General features: G+C 40.1%; 1 protein-coding gene across 1 annotated transcript; it reads left to right on the top strand.

Annotated features, from left to right (window-relative positions):
* The first annotated feature begins 4609 nt into the window (after positions 1-4609).
* On the top strand, positions 4610-7082 carry Pcdhb1 (protocadherin beta 1). Its single transcript, XM_048419555.2, has one exon. The coding sequence runs from the start codon at positions 4626-4628 to the stop codon at positions 7080-7082; it is 2457 nt and encodes an 818-aa protein (XP_048275512.2). The 5' UTR covers positions 4610-4625.
* The last annotated feature ends 3810 nt before the right edge of the window (positions 7083-10892 follow it).

Here is a 10892-nt window from a genome sequence, read left to right as displayed (position 1 = left end):
GGGAAGAACAAGGAGAAGTGAATATGGTCAAAGAGTATGATCCACTTTTAACAATGCTATCATGAGACCCAGTGCTTTGTGCAATGAATACACACAGTAAAATATCTGGAAAGGAGAAAGAAATGAAAACAGTATCATGGCTCATGACTGTAATCCCAGTAGTCAAGAGTACGAGATAGAAAGATTACCTTGAGTTTGAGACCAGACTGGGTTTCAAAACAGTAGCTGCAAAAACACAGTCCATGCTAGCTAAGCATAGTGGTCCATACCTGCAACCACAGCACTCAGGAGGTAGATTCAGGAGGTCACAGTAAAAAAGAAATGGATTGTGTTATTATAAGTAACAGAAGTAGAATGAATAAATTTCATTACTTTCATGTTTATTGTGATATCTATCATACATGTAAAAATGTTGAGTATGTGTAATTTAAATAGTAACAAATGCTTATTTACTCTTTAGGTCATACCAAAAATTATTCGGTGGTACATTTGAAGCTAAGCTCCTCAGAAGTGACCATTACCCTGAAGTCTGCTAAATACTGCCTTTGGTATTTATTGCATTTGTCACAGACCTAGCTGCTTCTAAACAATACAGTGATTGGTTTTATATGGCTATGCTAGTTAGTTTTTGTCCCTTTGATCCAAGCTGGGTCATCTTGGAAGAGAGAATACCTTCATCAGATTGGCCCGTAGGCAAATCTGTGGAAGCATTTTCTTGATTATTGATTTATGTGAGAGGGCCCAGTCCACTGTGGACAGTGCCACACCTGGGCAGGTGTGCTTAGTTTGTATGAAGAAGCAAGCTGAGAAAGTCATGTAAGTAATACTCCTCTATGGTCTGTGCGTCAGCTCCTGCCTTCAGGTTCCTGCCCTGAGGTCCTGTCCTAACTTCCCCAAGTGTTGGGCTGTCACGTGGAAGCATAAGCCAAATGAAGCCTTTCTTTCCCAAGTTGCTTTTGGTCAGAATGCTTTATCAAACAAATAGACAGAAAAACAGACAATAGTTATACTGTATTTATTCTGCCTGATTTGTTGATCTTTAATCTGAATATTTATAGTCAACAATATTTAGAAAAATGTGATGAAATGTCTTCTTCGAGAATGCTAAATAACATGCTTTTAATTTTCTAATACAAATTGGCTGAGTGTTTTCTCTGAAGACATATATCAACTAGGCATAAAGATGTCTCTTTTGATTATCTAGGATTCAAATTCACAATATGTAAAGCTACTACAAACCAACAGGAAAAGGACAAGAAAACTGAACAAAAACTCCTCTCCCCAAAGCACCCAGATGTCTGAAAATATATTAAACAGTTAACAGTCAGGGGCTAATAATGTGGCCCCATGCTGTTTTGGCATATGCAAAGTTCCAGTACTGAAAAAATGAGGTTAGTAACCAGAGAAAGAAAACTTACGCAGTGAGTTAAGAACACGCACATTTAGCCAGTGTGACACATTTTTAGAAGGCTAGTAATACAAAGTGCTAGAGTTTGAGTGCAGTTTGGTCACTCTAAAACTAAAGCTGATATTTGATTCCTATTATGAGGTTTTATAAGATGGGAGTAAGCAGAAACTTTTAGGAAGTTCTTTTTGTAATTAATAGACTATCTCAAAAGAGGGTCTATTTTAAACAGGTCTCTTTTATACACCCTGCCTTTCTCATTACACAATTCCTGAGGGTAGCAAGAAGGTGATCACTAGAATGGTTCTTTAATCTTGTACTGGAACCATGGGCCAAAGTAAAGCTGCTTAAAAAATAAACTACCAAAAAATTAAAAAAATAAAATAAAAAAATAAAAAATAAACTACCCTATGATATTGCACTATTAGAAACAGACAAAGACACTAGACATTGGATATAGTTTGACTGTAGAACTTCAGTATAAATTGATACAACTTCTTAGCAGCTTGTCATTACAATGTAAAGCTGAAAAAGAACATGCATTACAACATTGGTGTCACTTTTAGGTAGACACTTTGTCCACCAGATATGTGTAAATACACACAAAGTGATATGCATATTCATGCAATAACTTTTAATTAATTTATAATAATAAAATGAGCAATTGAATTTGGGTACAGTTATCCTGAAAAAGATAAAAGCAATCCTTGATATCTAGGAGCTGGGTTAATATAAATAAGTCATAGTATTTTCTTATTGAACATAAACAATTTCATAGAATACTTAGACAATGCTATTCAGTGATGGGAGTGGACCAGGGGAAAGAGCACACTATAATCAGTCTGTACACAGACAAAAAAGAGAACTAATCAACCTATTCATCAAATGACCAAATGCCTCTTTAGACTGCAAATATTAGTAATTGGGGCCCTGGCCAATGGCATTGTTTTCCTTTCTCATTTCTTATATTCTACATAAGATCATTAATTTACTCACCATATAGTTAACTTCACTTATGACAGTAGCCAATTGAAATCAAAGTCCTACCTCAAATCCCCCCTAAATCACTCAACACAAAACCACAAACCACATGCCCTTTAAAATAGTTTCTTACGAATGCTCCCCATGTTTCCAAGGATATGCAGTTTTCACTGTTGCAATAAGTCAATCAGTGCAACTTAACTTAGCAACAGCAGGATTTCTGGTAATAGAAATGGAAGAACACCATCAATGGTATATTCAGATATTCAAGAAGCTGGTGTCAAAGGATCATCTGGCACATAGTTTATATAGAGCTTTAAGGAGAGGAGAAATAAAAAATTTAGGAATACACATTTGCACCATGTGTTAAGACAGAGCTCAAAGGGTTTGTTAATAATGACAGAATATTAACATTTTGTGTATTTTTATTTTTTGAGACAGGCTTTCATGTGGCCTTGAAATCAGTATGTATAGCAGCCAGTGCTGGATGTGTAGTTCTAATCTTCTTGCCTTGATGTGGGAGTCCCCTCTGTGTGCTGTGATTACCATTAATGAATAAAGAAACTACTTTGGACCTATAGCAAGGCAGAACTTAGGTAGGTAGGGAAAGCTGGACTGAACGCTGGGAGAAAGAAGGGAGGAATCAGGGAACACCATGGAGTTGCCCCCAGAGATAGATATGCTGAAACTTTGCTGGTAGGCCACAACCTCATGGTGTTACACAGATTTGTAGAAATTTAACTCCTACATTAAATTAAAATGTAGGAGTTAGCCAATAAGAAGCTAGAGCTAATGGGCCAAACAGTGATTTCATTAATATAGTTTCTATATGGTTATTTTGGTTCTGGGCGGCCGGGACAAACAAGCGTCCCCCATCCTCTGCCTCCTGAAAGCTAGAATTACAGTCATGCTCCACCATGCTCATCTAAATATTTTGTATACTTTCTTCTTCATTCACTTTGCCCCCACTGAGAAATAAGGTTTAGGCTTTTCTTAAATGACAGCAATCTATTGTATAGCATCTAGGGTTTAAAATGCTAAGTATAAATGGAAAATAGAATACTTCTGATCAGCAGTAGGAGGCAGTTTTAACGATATGTTCCATCACTTGGGACCTTTGGTCTTTTTGATTGCTTGTTTGCATCATTGGGGATTGAACCCCAGGCCTTGTGCATGCTAGACAAGGCTGTACCACTGAACTACCACCCCAGAGCCCAGGACCTTAGTTTATTCGTCTGTTTAAAGAAAGTCAGGGAAAGATGGATCAGATCTCATCTCCCTATTTTGGAATCTAAAGTTCTAAATTGATCTTCGCTTTATTTATCCACTACATTACCCAGCAAACAGAGCATTAGATTGACTAAGTGCATAGATTTTGGGTCAGTCAGAACTACAGTTATAAATATTTCTGTTTACAAAATCTCTCCTGTCAGTTTCTTCATCTTTTAAGACAGAGATATTGCCTTTCTTAATAGGGTTGCTGCAAGATTACATTGAATAATGCATGTAAATCACAGCGCTAGTTCGGAGAAACCATGCCTGGTCAATATTGCTGCCTGACAAATAATCCTAAGAGACAAGTCGTCAGTAGCTTCCTCTGGGCGAAGCAATGCGTTTGTGAAAAACAAGAAATGTGTTCCTACTCAACCTCAGGTTCCTGAAGAATATCTGCCTGCTCACTTTTCTGTGTCCTCTCCTGCCATCCTTCTATATCCACCGCCCTCGCCTTTCTGCCTCATCACCCCCCACGCTTCTCCATTAGGCTTCAGAAGACAGTGCAGGTTCTGTTCGCCTTTTCCTTGGTCTCTGGGAGCACTATGAAAATGTAGCTTTAATTCATGCTGTTTGTTCATTGCTACAGTGGCCCCAGACGAGAGATGGTGATCTCAGCGTGAGCGCATAACCTCGGTTTCTCAATTCCCAAGGACTTTTTTCCTGAAAGGGAATTAACAGGGAGTTTACGGTTGCTGTAGCAACAAACTTCCAACCTCTGTTCAGCTCTCCGGAATGAGCACATACCTATTAATACGCTTAATGGCCTGGGGAATTAAGTTACTCATAGCAGATTTTCTTTCAAGTGCAAAACAGCTTACCTGGCTGTCAAGCCAGCCTTTGGTGGCGCTGCGGTTAGAGGCTAGTACTAGGAGAGCTGGTGTTTGTGCAACCTGTTGGCAAAAGTGAAAGCCAGGTATCCCAGAGCTGGCGGCAGCCTTGGGGAGTGCACTTGTGAGGAGAAACGATGGCAGCTGCGCGCAGAAAACCTTTGCAGAACAGGCAGGTGGGATCTCTTCTCCTTCTCTGGTGTGTGTCTGTGGGAGGCGCGGCCACTATCCGCTATTCGGTGGCGGAGGAGATGGAGAGCGGCTCCTTTGTGGCTAATGTGGCTAAGGACCTGGGGTTAGAGGTGGGAAAGCTGGCAGAGCGTGGGGCGCGGCTGGTTGCCGAGGGCAACAAGTTGCACTTCCGGCTCCACCGCAAGACCGGAGATTTGTTCGTCAAGGAGAAACTGGATCGAGAGGCACTCTGTGGCAAAGCTGACCCGTGTGTGCTGCACTTTGAAATTGTTCTGGTAGAGCCGCTGCAGTCCTTCCGTGTGGAAGTCAGAGTATTTGATATCAATGACAATGCCCCAGTTTTTCTAAACAAGGAGCCTCTTTTAAAGATTCCCGAGAGCACCCCTTTGGGCTCACGCTTCCCACTGCAGAGCGCCCAGGATCTGGATGTGGGACTCAATGGTCTCCAAAACTACACCCTGAGTGCAAACCCCTATTTCCACTTGCACACGCGCTTCCGAAGCCATGGGCCCAAATATGCGGAGCTTGTGCTGGATAATCCCCTGGATAGAGAGGAGCAGCCTGAAGTCAACTTGACCATTACAGCGGTGGATGGTGGGTCCCCTCCCAAGTCTGGCACCGCCAACATTCGAGTGCTTGTTCTGGACGTCAATGACCACGTGCCCCAGTTCTCTCGCTTGGTGTATCGTGCTCAGGTGCCAGAGAACAGCGACAACGGCTCTTTAGTAGTGGTGGTGACTGCCACGGACCTGGACGAGGGCACCAACAAGCAGATCACTTACTCTTTAGCTGAAAATCCAGAAGCAGTTCTCCAGACGTTTCTTGTCGACTCACAAACCGGAGAAGTTCGACTCCGCGGGCCCCTAGATTTTGAAACTATGGAAACATATGACATTGACATTCAAGCGACAGATGGAGGGGGCCTTTCTGCCCACAGCAAAGTCTTGGTGGAAGTGGTGGATGTAAATGACAATCCTCCGGAAGTGACAGTCTCCTCAGTGTCCAGCCCTCTTCCTGAGGACTCTCCACTCCAGACTGTAGTGGCCCTCTTCACTATCCGGGACCGGGATGTGCGAGTTGGAGGGAAAATCACCTGCTTCCTCAGAGAAGACTTGCCCTTTGTAGTCAAGCACACATTCCGGAATTCTTATTCGCTGGTCACTGACAGAAGCTTGGATAGGGAGGATGTCTCCAGTTATAACATCACACTCGTTGCCATGGATACTGGACCACCCAACCTGTCCACAGAGACTGTGATTGAAGTGCTAATATCTGACATAAATGATAATCCTCCAATCTTTCAGGAGGATTCCTACATCTTGACTGTCCGTGAAAACAACAGTCCTGCAGTTTTTATTGGCAAAGTCCACGCTGATGATCTAGATGTGGGCGAAAATGCCCAAGTGACATATTCTCTCCTGCCTCCAAAGAGTGGAGACCTCTCAGTCTTTGCCTACATCTCTATAAATTCAGACAATGGAAAGCTCTATGCACTAAGAACCATGGACTATGAGGCCATTCAAGATTTTCAGTTTGTGGTAAAGGCAACTGATGGGGGTTTTCTGTCCCTGAGTAGCCAAGCTACTGTCAGAGTGGTTGTCCTGGATGACAACGACAATCGTCCAATGATCTTGTACCCACTACAGAATGGCAGCTTGCCCTGCAATGACCTGGTGCCCAGGTCTGCAGAGGCCGGTTACCTGGTGACCAAAGTGGTGGCTGTTGATGGTGACTCCGGGCAGAACTCTTGGCTTTCATACCATCTCCTTAAAGCCACTGACCTTGGGTTATTTTCTGTTCAGAGACAAAACGGGGAAATACGGACACTGAGGCAGATATCGGAGAGAGATCCTATGATTCAGAAACTGATCATTCTCGTTCAGGATCATGGCCAACCAGCTCTCTCCACTACGGCCTCACTCAACATCCTGCTGGTAGACGGCTTTTCAGAGCCTTACTTGCAGTTCCAGGATCCATCCAAGAATTCTAGAAAGGTAAACCCAACCACAAAATATTTGGTCATTTCTCTGGCTGTGCTTTCTTTTCTGTTTCTCGTCTCTGTCACTGTGATCTTCGTTATACACCTCTACCAGAAGATTAAACACAGAGACAAACTCACAATTCAAGAGCACTTCTATGATGACTGCAATTTCCCTAACAATTTGGTACAAGGAAGAGGCAACGGTTCCTTACCCCAGCCTTGTCCTTATGATATGTGTTCAGCCACTGGAACTGGAAATAGCGAGTTCCGTTTTCTTAAGCGATTTATGCCCAATTTCCCTTTCCCCCATGCCACTGGAGAGGTGAAAACAGAGGATGACCCCAGTTTACCTCCAAATTCTAATAGAAATCGACCTCGGGGTTCAGAGGGCCATGCCCGAATAGACGATGACTATATGTAATGCTGACTAATTCAGGTACATGGTGTTATAGTCCATCGTCAAAGAGCTACCACCCTCACTAAACAAGGATGGGAGGAGACTACAACTCTGGGGAAACACAAGTGCCTAGTTTGGTGAAAATAGGAAGTTCAGCTTAGCTTAATATAAAGCATGTATCTGGATCCCTATAAACATTTGGAATTCTGTTAAAGAAATGTTGCTTTGTGTAAATTCTGCTTTTCCTTCTCTCATGTGCTAGGCAAAAAATGAACGAGCCATTTTTCCTGTTTCCCATGGAAGTTCACTGGCCCTGGCCTGAAAAATACTTAGTTCCATAGCAAGAGTTAATTATTTTGCTTTTAAATCATCTTTCAGTAGAAAGTTATTTATGTATAAGGAAGAGGACTAGGATCTCAGTTGATTAAGAATTGGGTTTGCCCAAGAGTGGTGGTGCATTCCTCTACTTCCAGAGGTAGGGTCAGGTGGATTGCTGTGAGTTCAAGACCAGTCAGTACTATACAGTGAGGCCTTGTCTCCAAAAAATTTTTTTGCAGAGACATAGTTCATTCAGAAATTTCTATATTTTTACCTGACAAATGGAGATCATCTCTGAATCAACTTGCATGCATCGTTTGTAATCCTGAAAATATCTAGGAAAAGTGATGATCCTTACTGACAATGACAGAAAAGACGAAGATTAAAAAAGAAAAGAATTTCATTTATTTGTAAATGTAAGGGCAATATAAAGCTAGAGTTCAGTCAAGAACTATTACCCAGGATTATTAATTATAGTTTCTTAAGGATTATTTGGGTCTTAGGCAGGTCTCAAGTTTCTTTCAATACAGATATCCTTGCCTTATCAGAGAGAAGTTATTTGAAAATAGGTAATGAAGAGTGGGCTAGGATATAAATAGAATACTTTTTACTATAGTTAATTGACTATAGAGTATTTACTTTAAATCATTTTATGTTAAACGATGTAGAAGTTTTACATTTTTAAACTATTTTGAGTTTTGTATTTTATATTTTTAAACTATTTTGTATAGAGCAACTATAAAAAAGGAACCAAAAGAAAGAAGTCCATTAATACCAGTTAAATGGCCTTAAGAGAAGCAGGTAGTAAGGTAGTGCCTGACAAGGTGGCAGGCCTCTTCTCTCTCTGAGCATTCTAAGCTATCAACAAAGCATGGTAAATGTTGCTATTTCTAATAAATCACGCATAAAATGAGTTGGAACAGAGAGACAAGTTATACTACTTTTAAAATACTGTTTTTAACCTTCACAAGTTTTTTTAGGTGCTCTCATTCTAAAGCCAAAGATAAACTGGCTCTGAAACATTGTTGTAGTTTGCGTACCCTAATGGTTCTACTAACTATGCCTTGAAAATCAGTTTGCTTTAATGAGGCCACAGCTTCATTTTTAACCTTCCCTTTTAACAAATGTGTGTCAATTCAGAGTCAGTGAAACATATCCTAGTTCCCTTTATACAAGAGGCACAATGTTTATTTTTGTTTGTTTCTTTGCTTTTTGAGATAGGGTTTCTCTATGTAGTCCTGGTTGTTTTGGAATTCATTCTGCAGAGCAGGCTGGACTTGAACTCAGACCTGCCTCAGCCTTGTTGGGATTAAAGGTGTGCACCACCATGCCTGGCTGAGGCACAACATTTGTATCTGAAATTCTTAGAGTAGAAGAGTATTTCTCAAAATGTTTCTTAAATATACCATATTTAAGAATGCTATTTGGTGGCCAGGAATATATTAAACCTTAATGGTACTTTTTAAATTCTTGAGGTAGAGCTGTTATAAACTATGTAGTACCTTAATATTTTACTAATTCTAAATATTGTCCATGAGTTGAGTTATAAGACTGCTCATTGAAGCAAGTATCTTGCAGAAATCAGAAGATCATTCAGTATATTTCACAATGTTCACACTTACATACACACATGAACAGACACAATGGAGAGGAGACCTAGATTTGCCAACTTTTTCCTCGTTAAATGAAATAAAATATCACTTTATATCCTGATTATTTCATAAGGAAAATGATATTTTAATATAAAATGGTGAAATAATCTTATGAGATAAACTACTTTTCAAGTTAAAATATGGTTTAATGAAAAATTTGTAAATAATTTTCTTTTGATATTGCTTTTCATGCCTTCACAAAGTAAAGAATTGTTAATTTGGACTATAAGAAGACTGGGATTGTCTTTGGAATTGAGTGACTGGTCCACCTCAGATGATTTAAAAATTAATGTCTATTAATTATACACAGTAATAGGACGTTGATATCTTGCTACATGCACATAACGCACTTGGATCATCTTCACCGCTCTCTGTTACACTTTTTCTCTCTCCTTTCTTTCTTTTCCCTTCTGCATTCTGATGTGGGAGTATTGTCTGTATTCTGTCAATCATATTTTAATAAAACACTGATTGGCCAGGCAGGCAGTGTAGGCGGGTCAACCAGACAGGAAGTAGAGGCAGGGCAATGAGACTAGAATAAGGCTACGGAGGAGGAAGGTCCCTCTGTCACTCCTGCGCAGATCACCGAAGAGGCAGCATGTAACTTGCCCAGCTGAGAAAGGTACGGAGCCATGTGCTAACATAGATAATGATAATGGATTAATGCAAGTTACAAGGACTAATAAGGAGCCTGACCTAATGGGCCAATCAGTTTATAACCTTATGGAGTCCTTGTGTGTGATTTTCTTTGGGCTTGCTGTGGGGTACTGGGCGGGACAGAAACCCCAATAAGCCAGCCCTCATGTTACAGCATTCCTATTTATTTTTATGCCTTTTCACCCAAATTCCACATATAAGAGGAAACATGTAATAAGTCACCTTTGTGAGACTAGCTTTCCTATTTAATATGAGGATCTCCAGTTCCATCCACTTTCCTACATAAATAACCTGATTTTGTTCTTCCTGATGGCTGAATAAAGTCTCATTGTAGATTTATGCCAATTTTTCTTTATCTATTCATAGATATGTACTTAGGTTATGCCCTAACTTGGTTATTATAAATAGTGCAGCAGTAAACAGAGGTTTGTAGATACTGATTTATTTATTTTTGCTTTAGGTCAGTGAAAACATTGTCACTGACTGCTGGTTTAAGACTTGCTGAATTAAGTGGAGATTTACTCTCTTTTAAATTTTTTTTAAGATTTATTTATTTATTATGCATACAACATTCTGCCTCCATGTATGCCCGCATGCCAGAAGAGGACACCAGATCTCATTACAGATGGTTGTGAGCCACTATGTGGTTGCTGGGAATTGAACTCAGGACCTCTGGAAGAGCAGCCAGTAAGTACTCTTAACCACTGAGCCATCTCTCCAGCCCCTCTATCTTTTAAATTTGGCTTCATTTTCCCATGAGAATGCCAACTGTAACTTGCAAACTAAAAAGTAAGAACATTTCTTTATTGACTCACATAGGCTTTGAGCTATCTGTTTGTGGACAGAACTTTATACATCAGTTGAGATTAAGACTAAATCTCCATCAGAAAGTAAGGTAAAGAATGTAAATAAATAGGACAATTTCTCTTTCCAAAACCTCAAATAAATAATATTAGAAACACTCACATGTATTTGTAGCTACAATTCAAAAACTTTGAAGAGTGTCATGTGCAAAAAGACCATGATACAAACCTTAGAAATTAGAACTATTTAGCTGACTTGGGCAAACTGCCTCTGTTACCTCTTTAATTTGGCATCTGCCAATATACATTTTATAATGGAAACTTTAAGTAACAGAGAAATATCTAACACAGGATCCCATGCTGCGTTTAGTTGTTATGTGTCCTTCATCCCTAGCCCTGCCCAG

The sequence above is a fragment of the Myodes glareolus genome, chromosome 13 (genome assembly GCF_982192425.1).
Source record: "Myodes glareolus chromosome 13, mMyoGla1.1, whole genome shotgun sequence".
Taxonomy (NCBI): domain Eukaryota; kingdom Metazoa; phylum Chordata; class Mammalia; order Rodentia; family Cricetidae; genus Myodes; species Myodes glareolus.
The sequence above is the reverse complement of the archived record's forward strand: the minus strand, read 5'-3'. Positions and strand labels throughout refer to the sequence as shown.